At 41.6% G+C, this 18,526-nt stretch overlaps 1 protein-coding gene across 2 annotated transcripts in view; it reads left to right on the top strand.

The window, feature by feature from the left end:
* CTNNA3 (catenin alpha 3) overlaps positions 1-18,526 on the top strand; it is a 411,551-nt gene that overhangs the window by 307,912 nt on the left and 85,113 nt on the right. For both annotated transcript variants that reach the window (XM_066324417.1, XM_066324416.1), the window contains exon 12: positions 4,238-4,438. In XM_066324417.1, the coding sequence (XP_066180514.1) occupies positions 4,238-4,438 (201 nt within the window). The remainder of the gene's footprint in view (positions 1-4,237; positions 4,439-18,526) is intronic.

Raw genomic sequence — 18,526 nt, forward strand, 5'->3', positions numbered from 1 at the left:
AGGACAGCAGACACCTCAACGCTTACGTTATGGCTCTGTGTGTCTAAAACTGGACCATTTTGGAAGTGTGAATGCATTTGGCTAAATACCAGATAATTGGGAACCCTGCCTGTCAGTGCCACCCTTGGTCTGAGACAGAATGAGTGTTGTCAGATGGAGTAGCAACAACAGCATTAGAAACAATCATTTAGGTTCTTAGATTTGGCAGATGAAGAATGTATAGTTAATACAATTAGAGAAGAAAGGATACGTATTTTCCTTGTTCTAAGTAATTATTTTCCTGCACTGTTCTATTAATTTAAAAATTCTTCTCATGAAAATGCCAGGAACTTTGGACATTGAGTGCTTACAAGTGATTTTATTTCTGAGTAGTGACTAAGACACTCCCCTGCTTGTAGAATATAGACATTTTATTAAAAGAGCTGCAAGTGCCAAGAAAATCTATTTCATAAGATTGCTGATGGAGATTTGGCCTTGAGCATTGTCTGAACTTTGGCATGTAGCAAGAAGGTGGGAGTTAGATACACTTTATTTTTTCTGTCTGAATACAGGAAAGGTGATAACAGGGAGTTGTATAACGGGACTTGCACTCTCTGCTTAGCTGCTTTGTTCTCTTAACTTTGGCACCAAAACTTGCTAAATCTAAGTATGGATGTTCTTACCATTTATTTGATGTCAGATATCTTTCTGGAGTTCATCAAAGCATGATGAGCCTGTGGGAGCATGTCGTTTGCCATACTTAGTAGTGCCATTATTGGAAAACTTGCAATCCTTTTCTGATGAGCACTCTAAGGTACCATGCCCAGGCAATAGGAGTTATCTGAAGGGAAGCAGACTTTCCGTACAAAGTTTCTGTGCTTCCTATTTTATCATGCCAACAGATGGGAAAAGATAGAAATAATTTTTTGGCTAGACTATCATTGCATACATTCCTAATTTTATGATTTAGGGCTTGCAGAAAAGAATGTTTTCTTTTTTTTGTCTTGGCCTTCAGGAGACCAAAATGAATTTTATGATGCTTTTTCATGTACTACATTTTTAAAATTTCTAGTAATTTTTTTCTTTTCTTTTTTCATAATGTCTCTATTTATTTCACAATCTTATTTTTTTTTTAGCTGAGCAGAGAAACTTTAGTTAAAGTGCTTCAACTGAGGCCTTATCAGTGCCAAGTGGAGTGGAAGGGCATCACCTGTCTTTCTTAGATGACATGCAGAGGAAGAGCTATTGATTTTGTCCCAGAGACAGTCTGAGTCATGGCTTTGTCAGACAACTTTATTAGCCATCGGTTAGCTCAGCTGAGATATAATTTTTGGCCATTTTGGACTAACACCGAAGTCTCCAGAGGGAAATCAGAAGGTGCAGTGCACTGCCCATGATAATTGCTGTGGCAACCATGGCAATCTGACAATTTCCTTAAACAACTATCAATCCACTGCTACAATTAACTCTTCTGCTAGACATTGACTCATGACAAAGAGGTGGTCCATCATCCTAATCTTCCTTTTCTGCTTTGGAAAGTAAAATACTTGGCTGAAAATCAAAAGTTGACCTAATGCATTCGGTATAGGAGGAGGAAGTATATCTGTAAGAAAGACAGAGGCTAAGACAATCTCAGCTGGACTGTCACCAGTGCCGCTGCTTTTCTTTTCTATTAGCTCTCCTAAGGCAAATGTAAAGGCTCACTTGTGCCTTGGGAAAATGAAGTTAAGCAAAGTTGTATTGATTGGGAAGTACCTCATCTTGGGAAGAGCTTCAGAACCTGGTGAGAGGCTGCTTTGTTGGCTGTGGTTATCCAGCCTGTGCTCTGGGCAGTGCCCATGCTGGGGACAGGCCCACTTGGGATTTTTGTGTGTGCAGAGTGCACACGGTGCCGTGCTGCCAAGGCTTTGGGAGTGTGGGATACACAGATGGCATTGGGCAGCTTCCCTGTGACCCCTGACGTGCGGCCATGGGCGGATGGAGCAGGAAAAGCTGTTGCACTGCTTTTCTAGTATGACTTGGATGGACGATACAAAATTCATAAAATCTGTGTGCTTCTTGTTCATCTTTGAAATACAGTATCTGAGAGCATACATCACAGTCTAATTTAAATCCAATTCCAAAATGGTTCAGAAGTAGTCTTGCCAGTTAGGAAGGAAGCTGCTGATGGGAATCTCAGGCTTACAACATACAGGTTTAACTGCATTTCTCTTGAGCATCCGCTGTCAAGTTTGCTGCTCCGTAAGTGTTGTTTGTAACATCTCTTTGAAGGGTTGGGGAACTGGGAGCTTTTTGTCATGTGTTCCATTCACACGGTATGTCCATGAGGCCATGTGCAGTTTTGGTTTTTTCATGCTGAGATTCATGTCATATGAAATAACCAGGTTTTTCCATGATGGAGATTTTGCTTGGTAGTCCTGGAAGAGCCACGTCTTTCTGTTTACACAGGATTAAGCCCTTTAATTGCTGCCTTTGCTGGACAGTAAAAAGCAGTGTATTCTTCACAGCAAGGCCCTTAAAGTGGTGGTTGTACTATCCATTCTGTCATTGTCTTTACTAATACACGGACAGTATTAAAACTAATACACTGGTGGCCCATACTGCTTCATTTTGGATGTAACTGTGGCAGCAGAAGTGGGGTTTTTTAGTTGTTTCTCCTGCATTCCGTGCACGTCAGACCTCTATATCCGTCATTGTGCATATTGGCAAACTGGTTTATTTGGAAGCTTTCCCCTGTGGAAGCACACAGGAAGAGACGGCTGGGAAAGGAAAGGTGAGATACAATCTGTACAGCACAGGTTAGAACCTGGAACATCTTTATGCACCTGCTCCTTTGGCCCCTTGTTTCCAGCTGGATGTGTTGTGTTTGACACTGAAGGAGCTGAGGTAGCTGCCATGGACCCATCAGTCCATGGGTGCAGCTGCCAGATGTGCACATGGTGAACACGCAGTGCTGACAAAGTCAGCATTGCTAAACTCCTCTTTTTCTGCACACCATGCAGGTGGTGACATGGAGCTGAGGAGAAGGATGATTTATGTTTACAGAGACATTCCGTGATGCAGCCATTTCATAAACTGAACCAGAATTCATAGGTTTTTGCATAGGCAGAATCCCAAGGTAGTCGTGCCAGACCCAGGTAGTAGTTTAGGATTACCTAATGGTGTGTTTTATCTGCCCAACTTACTGTGATTGTCTAATTTATTGGATAACATAAAACCTAATTTGATACTCATGTACAGAATGGCAGTCATGTGAATTAACAAGAAACCTGTAAGCTCTGAATTAATTAATGGCTTAGTGCAAGGGAAGTTTCACTGGTACTTCTGGAGATGGAGCAGATCTACCGCCTTCACAAAGTGCACGTCTAATGTTCTTGTAGTACAGGCTCTTGAGAGACAAAGCAGATTGTAGATCTCTGTAGGAAAAGAAATTCAATACCAGCACTAATAGGGAAGTTTTTATGAAGTATTTAAGCTTTAAAGTATTAAATATATTATCATTTAAAACCATATTTTATGATACTACCTTTGTACTGTAAGTTTAATTTTATATTTGCATTACTTTGCCTGAAAAAAAAGGGAGTATGTCCTTCAATATTGGTTGTATAGATGTAAGTAATAACATACTGCATAACTGTTCTCTCTAGCTTGATTTGAATCCTTATTTGTGCTTGTTACACTTTGGTTTATGACCAGTCTTTAGTACCAGTATTTTCTCCTTTGTATTTCCTGCTGCTGTTTTCCCCGCCCCCCATTTTTACGTATTTGAGCATCAAAGAATGGTTTGGTAAGCACAAATACGACTTTACTATTGCCAGTTGAAAAATTTTTATCCAGAGAAACAGAGGGGTGATAGTTTGCTCATTTAGCACGAGCTTCCTAAGGATGTAAAAGTAGTTAGTTTAATTGTTGGGCAATTGTTTGTCATCGGAGACTCATCTCATTATGGAAGATGTCCCAGTGGCTTAAGGTTTCAGCAATAAAGTTGCAGCGTTAATGAATTCTTCTTTATTTTGCAAATACTTACTTGGTATGTAAGGCTTTGTGGTTTTTATAACACTTTATGGCTCAGTATTTTTTTGTTGCTGTTGCTTATAGGAGAGCATGGCAGTGCCTTTGAGCCGTAGGAATCAGTCAATTGTTAGAACTTCAAGGCGGTTCAGCGCAGGTTTGCAGTGTAAATTCGGCAGCCCGGCCGGGCTGTGTAAGCGGTGTGTGAGTGCCTCAGGGGTACTAAAGCAGCGCCTTGTTCTTGCAGAGAGCCACATCCTGGAGGACGTGAACCGCTGCATCGTGGCGCTGCGCGAGCAGGACGCCGAGGGCCTGGACCGGGCTGCCGGCGCCATCCGCGGCCGCGCCGCCAGGGTCGCGCACATCGTGGCCGGGGAGATGGACAGCTACGAGCCAGGGGCCTACACCCAGGCGGTCATGAGGAACGTGCAGCACCTCTCCAGGGCTGGTAAGGCTCCGTGTGCGCCTTTATCCCTAACGCTGTAGCCCTGCCTTCAGATGCCGCATCTACAGTCGGTCCTCTGGGGCGCAGGTGTAATGCGCGGGTGGTACGCTGATGATTCCCTCTCCTTTTAGCAACCTGTTGAGTTAGCATCAGCCCATGCGGTTTGAAACTTAATTTTTAAAATTTTATTTGAATTACGTGATCTCTGTAAGGTTTCTTAGAGTTATGGAGCTTGTTACTGGGGGTCTTTAATGCATGTGACATTGTTTGGAGACTTGTAAATAATTGTTAGTGAGGAAAACGCATAATCATCGGAATGATTATGAGGTGCTTTATTGAAGAGCTCTGGGAGCCGGGGTACAAACGCAAATCCAGCTCCAACGAGGGTCCAAGAAGGCCCCAATATTATACCCCTCTGCTACATAACTCTGTGTTAAACCTACATTGTTCTATTGTATACATCCAATCATGAATTTCTGTAAATATCTTCTTTACGATTCTAGTTTGAAATAATATTCATGTTCAGCTACCAACAATCATTACAATTCGATCATCTGTCTTATGATGATTAGGTACAGTTTCACCCGACCTACTTCATTTCCACGTACAAGCCATCCCAATCTTCTCCTTCTCCCCCCACCCCGATTACCCAGGAAAAGTTACACTTGATTTGGTTGGAACAATGAAAGCAACACCTGGTTGCAGTGAAGCTGAGACTCTATTCCCAGCTTCTGTGGTAACAGAAATTATTAACCCTATCCTAACATAATGAGGGAGCAACTTCTGACTTTGGTGCCTGGCCTCACCACGCCTGCCCTAAACAGGTGAAAGGCAAACTCAGAGAAGCAGGTGCATGATTTGTGTGTACTGCCACTTTAAATACTCTTAAGCGGTAATCAGATGTCCCAAAAAGTCTTCATTTCTGCAAAACAAATTCGAAATGCTCTAAAATATTTAGCAGTCTCCTTTATGTTTCCATAATTTTAAAAAAGAGGGCATCCTGTATTGGAAAATGCCTGTACTGGCCACAGGGGGTGTAACTGCACTATTCTGTAAGTGGTTCCTGTGTTTTCTATAAATGAATCTCTGGCTTCTCATAATGTATTCTAAATTAAAAAAAAAAAAAAAAAAAAATCTGTGGAGTTCCCAGTACTTCCATGTTTTAAGTGGTTGCAAGTCTAATAGTTGGGCAGTTAAACTGTTCCTAAGAGATTTTCTAGCAAGTCTGTGCATCCCTGGAATACAGCATTTGGCTTTCTGAACTCAGAGGTCTAATTCCCAGCTGTCAATCTAAACAAATGTCTACTACCTTACATTTAACTGGCATTTGCTTTATTTTACCAAAGAAAAGACAGGATTTTTGTTTGAGCTCTTTCTTTAATAAGTTCGAGTATGTCCAGGGCAGAACTCTCTTCACGTGAACAAGAGTAAACTGACATTGCAGTGAAGTGGCAAAAGAGACAAAATAGTGGTAAGAGTTTGAAATAGGCTTGCCTGTTTTACCTTGCTTTCTGATATTTTTTTGGGAAAATTGAAAAAAGTTTTCAGCACTGCACTCCTTTCTTCATCATTTCTGGAAGTACTGCGACAAATACTGAGAGGGAAGCAGCATAGAAAAGCATAGTTTTGACTCTCGTGTAAAAGCTGAGCCTGTTTTTCTTGAAACTGATAGTGTTTAAAGACATTAGGAGTTGACGTTGATTTCTGTTCTGTTGCCTTGCTTTGGCAGTAATATATATAATACACGTAAACTTGTCTGTCTGCAGAAGACAGGGAGGTGTGAAACTGGTTGTGGCTGGAATGTGTGCTTGTTTCAAGGGACATCAGGCATGGCCACATTACAAATGACTTTGTGGTACTTCAAAAAATTCACTGTCTTTATGTTGTTCAGTAAGAGTGGAAAAAAAGACACACGTACTTCTCATTTTCACCTGTATTTATATGATCTACAGCGAACAGATACTGAGCCGTGTGAGGGCTGCTTGGTTTTGCTTTATTTAGCTTTTTCAGCTTACAGGTAAAATGCAGGTAGGTTGTAGCCCACAGGTGTAACCTGAAACATTCTGTGCCAGCTGGGTCTTGCAAGGGGACACTTCACTAGGAGAGAAGTCTGTATTTATGCTGCCATAACCTACCTCCTCAGCTAACTTTCACAAATAACCTGGGGCAGTGAAGGTCATCCTTTATGCCTAAGAAAGAGGTACATTGATGAGAAATTATTGTAGGCAGAGTATAGAATTAGTGAAAACAAAATTACAGACAAGGAGCATACATGGAAATAACAGAGAACTAAAAATGAAAACCAAAGAGTAAATGGGAGAAGAAAGAGTGAGGATTAAAATTGGAGGTAACAAAAGGGAGAAAATCTGCTTAAAGAGGAGCAGATATATTTACTGTTTGTTAAAACAAAGATCAAGGTTAAATTGTAGAATATATGATGAGGTCATTTATAAGAAAAGGAAGAGGTTTAATTCTCTGCATTGCAGTGTGCAAGGAAAGAGCACTGAATCTATCTCTTCAGCTGGAAGACAACAGACGTATTTAAGATAAAGTGAGCTATTTAACAGTAGTATCTTAATACTGCCACAAAATGACTATTAAAGCTGGAGCCTAATTTCTGAGCTCTGGTGTAGTCCGGCGTACATACGAGCTGTTGGCAGCCAAGTGCATCTCTGAAGCACCATGCAGTGGAGTGTCTGCTTTCTCAGGTGTGTTTATCCTGTTCCTCTGTTTTACCCCTTCCCTTTCCCTGAACAAGATGGAAAATGCCAAGAAGACCAATAACAAGGCTCTGTAAAAGCCCCATCTGTGGTGTGGAGTCGAGCATTTAGAAGTTAAACAATACCAGAGCTGAAGTTGGCTTTGCAGCCTGCTGCCCCTTGGTTTGCCCTCGGTGTGTGCCTGACCTGCATTAGGGCACTGTGGTTCTGTGATCACCCCAGCTGTGTTACCAAAGAGCTGCTTTATGCAGGTCACTGCACGGCTCTGTGCCGGGCTCACGGATTTGAGAAGGCTGCTGTCCACAGGCTCAGTTTAGAATAGTGAAGCACAAGGCTGTGGGAAGAGAATGTATGATCTCATGTTGGCCGTAGTTACAGAGGGACCTGATGACCTTACTCTTCCTGGGGCGGAATGGTGCTGTGACTCCGTGGCTGCACTGCCAGGGTCCTTGCAGAGTTCCTGCTGATCCTCGGGCCTTGAGGCTGTGCTGATGGGGCTGCAGGGGTGCTCCTGCTCTGGGGGAGCCCTGTGCTGGCTGTGCCCCTGCTCACAGCACAGTGACCCCGGGCTGCGCTCTGTCCCCTGCCCTCGGGTTTGTGAGCAGCGGAGCATCCTGGCCGAGGCCCCAGTGCAGATGGCTGTGAGCCAGCACTGAGCACCATGGCCCGAGGCCTGTGAGAAACCTTGAGGACCCTGGAGAAACGTGTTCAGCTGTGGGGCTGTGTGTTCACACGTGGAGGCAGGGGCTTTAGCCTGGCAGCACCTATCTGACTGTACAGGGGTAAAGTAGGTGCCTTGGGGTTGTGTTCTGGTGTGGTCAAGTCTGCGAAAACTTCACTGCTGTGCTTCTGTCGTCCCTAATGTCTGGCTCTGTTTGTTAGATTGAAATATGCAGACTGTTGCGTTTTAGTAGGATTTGTGTACTCTTGCATCAAAACAAAGTGAAACCTTTAGGAACTCTGTTTATAAAATCCTAAGGTATTTCTTCTTCAGAACTGGAAGGATGATCATGTTCTGTACTTTTAAACACCAGTCTCCTCTGTTATTTTATTGCCTGCCAGAGTCTGCGGCAGTTAAGTTTAAGTCAACAATTTATATTATGGCATATATCTGTTGATAGAGTAAAAAGTCTGTATTGTAAATTTGGTCTGCAGTTCTGCTTTAATGCCAAAGTGTAATGATATACATATAAGTGTAAATGCATATATAAAGTCTTTAGTTGCTTAGATGTCTGCAGATCTTGTAAAAAAACAATGAAAAAGGTGGAGAAGTATTTTAACAGCCTCAAGTCTGCAGTGGGCCAAAGACATGAAGCTTTTAGACCTCTGCTGGAGCGCTTGGGTTTGTGTTCAGTGATTTTCTTTGAAACCTTCACGAGTTACTGTTTTGGCAGCATATTTTAACATGGTATTATGTGCCAGTATGAATGAATTTATTTATGTATGCTAATGCATTTATTTATTTATTACCTGGTCCCAAGTTTTGCTATTTTGGTCACCTTCCAGTCTCCACTTTCCCTTCATAGCCCTTTCAGTGGGGACACTTGAACAGCCCTTTATTAATACTGATCTACTACACCTGAAACAGAGCTTTCCTGTACAGTAATCTATTAATTGATTCTCCGGGGTGGATTAAATTTACTATATTGCTTTCCTCTGGGAAAAGGTAATTTATCTTCGCCATAAAAAGACAGTGGTGTTTTCATGACACAAGCCTCCTTCCATCTTGGCCTTTTTATTCAGCTTTTCCATGTCTTGCAAGCCTTTGTACACAAGCTAATGGCTTCTATTTTCCTGACTGCTTCACTTGCCTTATTCCATTCCAGTTTCCAGGTTTGTCACAGCAGCTTGTGTGAAATGGCTGTCAGTTTCCTTTGTCCCTTGCCTTGAATCTTCCGCAGTAAGGATTGTTCTTCAGAACAATCAGAAGTGTGACTCTTTCACCCAAAAGACACCCTCCCAAGAGGAAATGCAAGAGGGGATTGTGTTTTCTCCTGGCTGTTCTGACACTTAGTACTTATTTTGTCATCTTTTGGCAAAGCCACCTGAGCCAGCATGGGGAGAGAGGAGCGCCTCCAGAGACTTCACTGGCTTCTCCTAAGATGTACCTTCAGATAGGATCATTAGATGGGGTGAATGGGCTGTTGAAGGTCCTTACCTCTTGTTGTAGAACAAAAAATACCAATATATCCAACATTATTGTAAATTGTTTAGGGGTGGCTAAAATGAGGTGAATGAATCTTACTCATTCTGTGGGGCACACAAAAAAAAATCTTAAGTTTTGTTAATTTAGAAAGACAGTGAAAAAACATTTCTCACCAGCTGTTCATCACTGTCGGAATGAGATCTAAAGAGAATACTTGCTGTTCAAGTCTGTTTAGTATTTGGGGATTTTTACCCTTGCTTATGAAACGAAAAGTGCTGCTGAAGAAGAGGATTGATTCTTGTCACTTCAAAGTATACAAAAAACTGAAAATCCCCTAAACATGGAGAGAGAGAGAGGCCTGAGCTTGCAAGCTTATGGAATTGGTGAACTTGTGAAATTGGTGTACAACCCAGGCAAGGAACAGCGTATAAGAAACTGTTTGGCAGAATTATTTTAGGAGCTAAAAGGGGGGAAAAATGGGCCAAGAAAAACACTGAGGGTATTTACATGACTTAGCCTAAAATGCGCCTTTTTATGAGGTACATGACGATTTTAAGACTATAACTTAAGCAGTAACCCTTCGTTCTTGTGGCTGTTACTCTATTACGGAGTCAGTAACCTCCGTTTAGTGAAGTCTGCAGTGAAGCTTTTTTTTTTGTAGGGCTCTGTTCTGATGCTTCTGTGAAATTCTGTCAGAAATGTTGCCCTTAAACACTGGATTTTGCTTCCAATATACGAATGTTCTGAAAAATAGAGGGGAAATACCAACATTTTTTGTGTTTCAGGTAATCAGAAAATTACCCTGAAAATTGTAAATTCTTTTTGCCAACCTCTTCTTCCTCTCCTGTAGTTCAAAACCATCTTTGCTTCGCTGTTAATAACGTTGTAATGCCCAAGTTGATTATAGGCACTGTGTGGGCATTAAGGTGCCTTTAACTACACATCTATTTCTTTAAAATGCTGTTGCACTTAGTGATCATTTAAAGCACTCAGAGGAAAGTGCTCTTCAGTGCACTGCTGCCCCTGGCCTTGCTCAGTGACAGCCTCAGAGTGCCCAGTGCAGACGCGCTGTGCAGGGCAGTCCTTAACACACTCAGTGTCCAAGAACATTCCTCCTCCGAAAGAGAAACCTTAGTAAGAGCAGCATTTAAAATGAAGCATTGTTATGGAATAAATACCTGTTTCTGGAGGTAATAACTTTGCTTTTGCAGTGTTCAACTGAGTTTTGATGCTTTTTGGGTGGTTAGGTCATTTTCCTGATTTAGGATCGTAAATACTTTTCTGTTGCCTGCCGTGGATTTGGCGCATGTGATCTTGCTCCATCTAAGTTACATGGGGAAAAAGGAGGGAGCTGGGGGAAGGTCTTTTGGTTTTAGTAACATTGGTGGAAGAACTGGAAGAGTGAGGATGTTGGGTAGATTCTAAATTTTGTTCCAGTGATGATGAAGTTGCCGGTTTGGGGAAGCCTACCTTAAAGTGAGAATGCCACTGAACACCAGTGTTGTCTTTGCTTCTGCAGTTTCCACAGACCCTACAGGGAAAGCGAGAATGGCTGTATATTAATGGGCAATAATGGCCTTTTTTCTCTCTCTCCAGTCTTTTGTAGGCTTGGAGTTTTTTTGATTGGTTGGTTTGGTTGGTTTTTGCAAGTAGCATTGCCCGTCTCTGTTCATTGTATGTGACATTTTATGATAAATCTTCCCTCACTTGGAGCTACATGAAGAAGTGACTTGTGACTTGCCAGTGTCTGTGTAACTTTAATATATCCCTTTTTATGTATCTCTCTTTTAGATCTTAAGGACCACTAGACTAGTCTGGTCCAGTAGAGCCCCTTCATTAATGACAGCCCTTACCTTCCCTAAGCGGGTAGAAGATCAGGGAACTGATCCTTTTACCACATATTTTTAACTGAAGCAAACTCTGGAACTTGCACAAGGTTATCTCTATGCCCATATCAAAACCATTACCTTCGTTTCAGCTGTGACTTTCTTGTACAAGCTCTTAAGTGCCTTGATGTCTGTGCTGTTGAGGACATTTAATTCACTTCAGCTCTGTAACTTTTGGGATGTGTTTTCCAGAGCCTCTGGGGCATTTTATTTATCTCATTACTGTGGTCATAATGTTTATATAGCAATCTTGCACCTACAAACCCTGATGCTGTTGTTATTTGGCATTTTTGGGGAGTTACAAGCGTGCTGTGACTGTTGCACTTGTCTGTGGTTAACATGCTGTGTCTCAGACACCAGTTGATCATTTATTTCCTTTGCCATTCCACATTCAAAGAATCAGTTCATCCTCTTGTCTTCTAGAACAGTGTAATATGTTGGAGCTGGCATCTTTCTTACAGAAGCTGAAGTTTTTGTCTATTTTACAAGCATTTTGCTGTTAGGAACATCTTAGTTCTTAATGAGCAGCTTTGGTTTCATCTGATGTGTCCTGGAGCTATAACATTTACATGTCAGAGCATGATTTCCTCCTAAGCAGCATTGTGAACTTGATTTCATAAATCAGCAGTCCTTAAGAGTTCATTGTCTGTTTCATTGTGTCTATGAAGACTGTTTTGGTTTAAAATGTGAATATGAATCCAGTCTCAGAAAGGTTTTCCTTAGACCTGAAAAACTGCAGTATCTTTTTGTTCTTCAACTGTAGCTCACTCCTAAGTTCTTCATAGGGATAATTTCCAAATCAGAATTTGCAAAAAGCACCTTCCACAGTTTTCATTTTTGCATGTAATGCATTTTTATGTTTTATAGTAAACTTCATAGTTTTGTGCCATGCCCTATCATAATCATAAAAATTATATGATTGCCCCACCTCCCTCCAACAATATTTCCAACTACATACATCTAACTCCACTCTAAGATTTTTTTTTTTTTTTTTTTTTTTAGTGATTCCTTTCTGGCAGCATGCCCTCAGGCCTTTGTGCTTCCTTCCTTATAAACCATGAACTTTTAGATCTGGAAATGATGCAGTAACTCTTGATGGAGGAAGCATATGCATAATTCAGTAGGATTTATATATGCCTGTGTATGTATGTTTGGATTATAAATCTGTTAACGTAGTAAAATTGATTCTTGCTGAAATCATAAATGATAAGCTTGTCTTCCCTTTGTTCACCTCATCTCAGTAAGTCTGTCACCACCATTCCTTGCAGTATTTGGAGAAGTGGCATGGAATGCATTATATGCCAAATAAATTTCTGTAAACAGGGCTTCTCCTTGCTTTCTGGGAGCTGGGTTCAGTTTTCTACCAGAATCCCACTGCTGGGCAAGGCCATCTCTGAAGCTGGTTTTGTTTGCTGCAGGCTTTGTTTTGTGTCACAGTCAACGAGAACACCAGACCACCTCCTCAGTTTACCAAATGCTGTTAAACAGCTGAACAATTCAGCAGACAAAGTGTAAGGAATGCATCCATCAGAACTGAAGCATTTGTCATGGAGTTTCATGCAGGAATGTACAACTGTCTGTCACTCACACTCCTTTTTGATTGTTGTCAGGCAGTAAAAATTCAAAAGTAGACAGCTTCAGTAAGCAGATGGGAAGGTCTGTATCTTGGGTGTTGTGCAAAAAAGTTGTTGCAGAATTCCTCAGCCTTCCCAAGCCCTATAAAGTAGCAGCCATGCTTTGCTCATGGAATACTGGGCCTTAGCAGCCAGGTCAGACAGTAACTGTTGATGACCCTCCTAAGCAATTGGAATGTTTGGGGAAAACCCAAACAGAGATGTTTTTAAGCAGCTTGTTTAGTGGGAGGTTTTGAGTTTTTTTATCCTTATGGTTCAATTTTATAATTTCTTTCCTGACCTGCAGCTTCAAGTAGCATTCCTTGTACCAGAACATGAGTGTTTTCCTAGGAACTTTACTTTCGATGTTGAGGGAGGTTTATGATAATTACCTGAAACTGATTCCTTGGTCTGAAGTCAGAAGTGTTTAGTGAGGAATTCCAGATGATATCAGCATCCTGTTGGTTTTGATGGGCTTATTTTTTGGGAAGGGGAGGCTACATTTCAGGAAATGCTGTGAAGCAGATCTCTGAGGAAGCATTCATGGTAAAATAAACAATATTTAATGATGGCATGCCAAACATCAAAGTTGATACGTGGATTATAACAGGAGTGCCAAAATAAGATGGGGAAGATCTAAGAATGTGTCCCTTGGGAAGAGGTTGGTACGCATTGTACACTTCCCAAAGTGGGCCTTGCCAAACTCAAACTGTTGGAGACAAGCTTTCTGGAGAATAGAGGAAACTGAGGATGGGCTGGGTCTTGGTGCAGGTGACTTGTGGGAAGGAGGAGAGACTGAGAGTTGATGTGTGAGGTGGCAGCCTAGGGACAGTGGATGGAAACTGCAGCTTCCCGAGAGAATTGCAGTGAAATCTGGTGCCCCTCACTCTTGGTAGAGACAGGTGGCACAACTAAGGGCAGTGGTCACAAGCTGCAGAGAAAATCAGAGAGTATGGGCAGAGCAGGGGGTTTATTCCCTGTAGTGCAGCACTAGAACAGAGATGCAGTGACATTTCTGTCTTTGAAGGTTTTCAAGACTTAGCTGGACAAAGCTACGACTGACCTGACATTGTGTTGTCTAAGGAGGTGATATGCAGGATCCTTTTAAAATTATGTATGTGGGATTTTTCCCTGTGGTAGACACCAGCTGCATTCACGTATGAGCCATCTTTTTTGGGTAATTAAATGTTTTACCGTGGGCATTCATACTCTGCTGTACTAATCTCAAATTCTTAGAGACGGGTTTTCTCTGCTTAGTGACTTGCTTGTTATTAGAAATACGTACTGTTACCATTGAGAAGGACCTGGAGAGTAAAAATGTTTGTATATACTTCATTCAAAATCTGCAGATTTCTCCAGAACGCTAATGGAGACTTCTTCCATGAAGTATTGTGTATTAAATGATGGTCGAGCATAGAAACACTGCAGATGAGTGCAATCCGTCTGTGTGGTTTAGTCTGATACATTTCCAAATAGGCAAAGAAGCATTTGAAATCTGTAGGTGCTCTGTTTTTTAAAGTGTTTGTTTACTCCTCAGCATGCTCTTTTCAAACCGTGGTAAATCACTTTCTTTTGCTGAGAACTAATAGTAAACTTTTCAGCAGTGCTTCAGATTTCTTTCAAATAAGAATGTAGTCCTCTTGTGTTTAATTTGTTCACTTGTCTTGCTTCTATTTTATTCTGTGAGAAAAGTAAGGCAAGTAAGAACCTCTACCTAAAAACACCTTTAGTGTTTCTATCTTAATAGTGTTAGAAGCAACGCTGGTTTTATTCAGTATAGCTTTACTCAGTTTCTAATAATGTTAGTTTTATTCAGAGTAGTTTTATTTGGTTTCTAACCATTGTTTGTGAGCTGATAACTGAATTTCTTGAATCTTTAATAGTCTGCTCTTCTGTATCTTGGAGGAAAATCATTACGTCTGCATTGCAGGTGGGGAGGAAGCTTTCTTGTAGTCAGCCTTTGTAAATTCTAAACCCCAAGTAAAGAACAAAATCGTCGTGAGAACCTTTTCAGCCTTTCCATAGTCTCTCCACAGAATTGGATGCAGCAGGAAATGTAATTGGCAGTTCCTCTCTTGTCTGTCAGCAGTCCACTGCGGTTGGAGTTCTCCCTAAGTGTCTGCGCAGAGCAGTCAGTACCTGTTACAAGTGATACCCCAACTGTTCCTTTACATTCTGGTACAGAACTTTCTTCAGCCGAAGAAGTTTTCCCTGCTGGTAACAGTAGCGTTGGCACTAATAGACATAAATGTTGCTAATTTATTTAAACACTAGTTGATGGAGAGATTTGGGCTAAAGAAACCGAAGAAGTTTCCCTGTATAAGGAACTCATTAGAGACATGTCACAGCATCCAAAAGAGCAGAAAGATAAATTAAATCTCTTTTTTTTTTGTTATTGGTAGGCATTTTTCATGTTCTTGGTGGGCAGTTGGGTAAGACCACGTTTCATTGTAGGCAGAAGGTGTAATGCAGGATGCAGTTTTGGTCGGCCGTAAGTGCCAAGAGCCACTTCGGGCTCTTGCTTTGAACCCTTAGAGAGAGCCACCTGAGTTTGTCACCCTGGCCACAAACAAGCTGCCCATTGGTATTTCATCTTCTGCAACTAGCAGGTTTATTGCTCTTGAATGACACGCTAGGATTGAACATGCTCGCTGAATGTACCAGCATCCCTTTATCACTCTTGGTTTTAATCCATTCCAGTGTACTGTGTTCTAATAACGAAAGCTTACGTGGTGGGCTTCAGCAATTAGAACCTAATTGCAGATCCGCTGCAGTGGTTGTCATGCAGCCCTTGGGCTCCTGTTCCTTCTGACCAGTGCCAGTGTTTGGGGTTCCACTGCTCTGAGGGGCTGCAGCAAAGGCAGGAGGCACACACAGAGTTACTCTGTCACGAGTCACTGCTTTCTGAATCATTCTGGGCATAGCTCTGAATATTAAATTTAGAGATGGTATTTTTCTGGCCCCATTCAGAAAAATATCTTTTCTGCAGTTGACAGCATTTATCGGTGTTTCACTGTAATTAAGTATTTGAGGATTTTGGCTACCAAGCTGTATTTTTCTTGTGCTTACTTTTTAAATGTCAGCAGTCTTCCATGAAAAATAATTCTTCTTGATTAAATTATTTCAGTTATTCCAAGTTACTGTTCTAGTAGACATAGAACTAAAATGTAGTGACCCTCTACCCTCTTCCCAAATACAATTTATCCAAGGACGTTTTGTTTTACATGGTTTTTTGCTTGCTAACATATGTCAAAAACATGGTATCTGACTCTGCCTAAAAAGCTATATTAATTTTCTGATGTTTCCCAGTGGGATATGCAATTTTTTTTGTCTTTGGGCCAAAAAAAGGCTTGGAATCTTGTGCAGTTTTATTCTTTGTGGCTAATTCAATTACTTCAAGGTTTTCTAGGTTGATGGTACACCCACTGGGAGCCAGATTTTTAGAAAAGACAGTATTTCTAGTAATCTGCCAAAATAGCTGGCTGCATTTCAAAATTAAACGTTTGAATTGTTGTCTGCTGTTAATGTTTTCAGTTCATTGTCAGTGTAGTTGTATTTGGGAAAATATGGCTCAGCTACATGTTCTGAGCTCCTGAAACGACAGCGGTGTCTCCTGAAATAAAGTTACTGTACTACATGGAAAGCAGCCAGTCCCAAGCATTCCTAAGTTCAGCACCACTGAAGGACTGGCTGGGGATGATGAACAAGTTTGTGTGTCAGTAATTGCTGTGCTCATTTGTTCCTTCCCACCTTTTCTCCCTCCTGGGGTTTACAGTTTGTAAGGTTTTTGTGAGGTAGCACCACTCTCTAGCTTAGGTGGTTTATAACACAATGCTTCTACGATGCAGCCAAACAAGGTTCACAGAGAGGGGTTTGGGGTGCTTGTAATTTTATTTTTATTAAGTTCTCAGGACTTTACTTTCTCACTTAAATTACTAAAAAGCTCTGCTTTCTGTTCAGATAGTCTCTCAGGTAGAATGAAGTCACCCCCCCAGGACCTCTGCTTCCTCTTAATTTCCTTTTTATGGCATTTTCTATGTCCTGCTCAGTCCATTTGGAAAATCCCAAATTGGGAGTATTTGGTCAACAGCCTGTAGGAATTGCCTGGTTTGTTAATTGTCTCCTTGCTCTCGCTGCCTGAGCTTCGGCTGTGTTTGGGGTATTTTTAGGTACAGACTTTGGGCATTCACTAGCCTTAGCTTCCATGTACCTGTGTGCCATTCCATGTAGTGCAGATGCCTCTAAATGAAACCCAGGGACTGCACTTACAGGAAGGAAGGGCATGTTCTGGGCTGTGATTTGAATTGAGGAGTAGTGGTTGTTTCCACAGCTCCTGGGTGCCCTGCTGTAGCGTGGGGCTGATGAGACAAGACAGGCCCACATGGTCCACACTCTCTACTAAGGAATGAGAAATTAATTCTGAAATTCCTCTCGTCTGTCCTGGGGGAAATGTCATTCTCCTCTGGGATCTCATGGTCAGTCTGTCCTTGAGCATGGCAGCAAAATCTATTAGGTAGAGGGCTTCAAAAAAAGAAGCGTTCTGTAAATTATTTGAATTCTTTTTCTGCTCTTGTGGATGCTGTGACCTGTCTCTAACGAGTTCCTTACGCAGGGAAACTCATCTATTCCCTCAAAACCATGCCCACAAAGAGCCCCTTTGAAGATCCCTGTGAGGAGTTCCTCTGAAGCCTTGGGCTGTGCTGTTCAGTTCTGCTTTAATTCCCAGGTACAGTGTTCCTTTCCATGTATTTGCCAGGCTCTGGAGAGGGCGCCTATGTGGGGCGAAGTCCAGGAATTCCACAGTCCCAAGCCATCATTCCCCTGTGCCAGTACACTTTGGAGAAGAGGGGCTGGTGTGTACATCTAAACTGTCCTGGTGCAAAGCAAAATAACTCTGTGTTCCAGGTAGGAGGCTGAATCACTGTCATGGGTGTGTTTAAGGGAGGAATAAATTAGGGCTGTTTCAAAATTGAAAGCAGCAATTTACTGGATTGTCACTCATTAATTACACAGACTGCCAATAATTAGGTCTCACTCGCTATAAATATTTTCTCATCTTCAGGATAGTTAACTCCTAAAAATCTAACCCTTGTTAGCTGTGAAGATCTGGTACCACGAAACTGTCATGTTCAGAATGGTTTCTGTATAAATATGTCTGCAAACACATGCATACAAAAATATTCACGATGTGCATTTGCATAGAGCTATGTAATTCTCTGTACATATATCTGTATATATGTATATGTATGTTCAGCTGTGTGCTTGTGGGTCTGCCAGCAGTCTGCCAGCTTTGCAAGCTGCAAAATGCTTCTGCACAGCTGCACTTGGCACAGGTCTGAATTAGAGAAGCAGATACTGATTACAGCTTGCTTTCATTAGGAGACTCCCTACATGCATCAGGCCTCTGCCTGGCCTGCCTCATTTTGTATTACACTGTCATTATGCAGAAACTTTAGCACTAAATACTAAATTCCATTGGGATGACTTACAGCTCTTCATGCTCTGAATAGTCAAGGAGTGGAGTGGGCACAGTGGAGATCCTGGGATTGTGCCTCATACACTGGCCTAGGACTGGGACTGCAGAGGAACATGAACTGTTTCAGCTTAACTTGTGCTAAGTCCCACAGATAGTTTATCCCTTTTCCTGAATAAAACCTATGAGCTTGTTACCAAATAAGGTGATTCAGTATGAATGCTAATATAAGGGGTATAGCAAATATCAATAG

This window comes from Sylvia atricapilla, chromosome 8, assembly GCF_009819655.1.
Source record: "Sylvia atricapilla isolate bSylAtr1 chromosome 8, bSylAtr1.pri, whole genome shotgun sequence".
Classification (NCBI taxonomy): Eukaryota; Metazoa; Chordata; class Aves; order Passeriformes; family Sylviidae; genus Sylvia; species Sylvia atricapilla.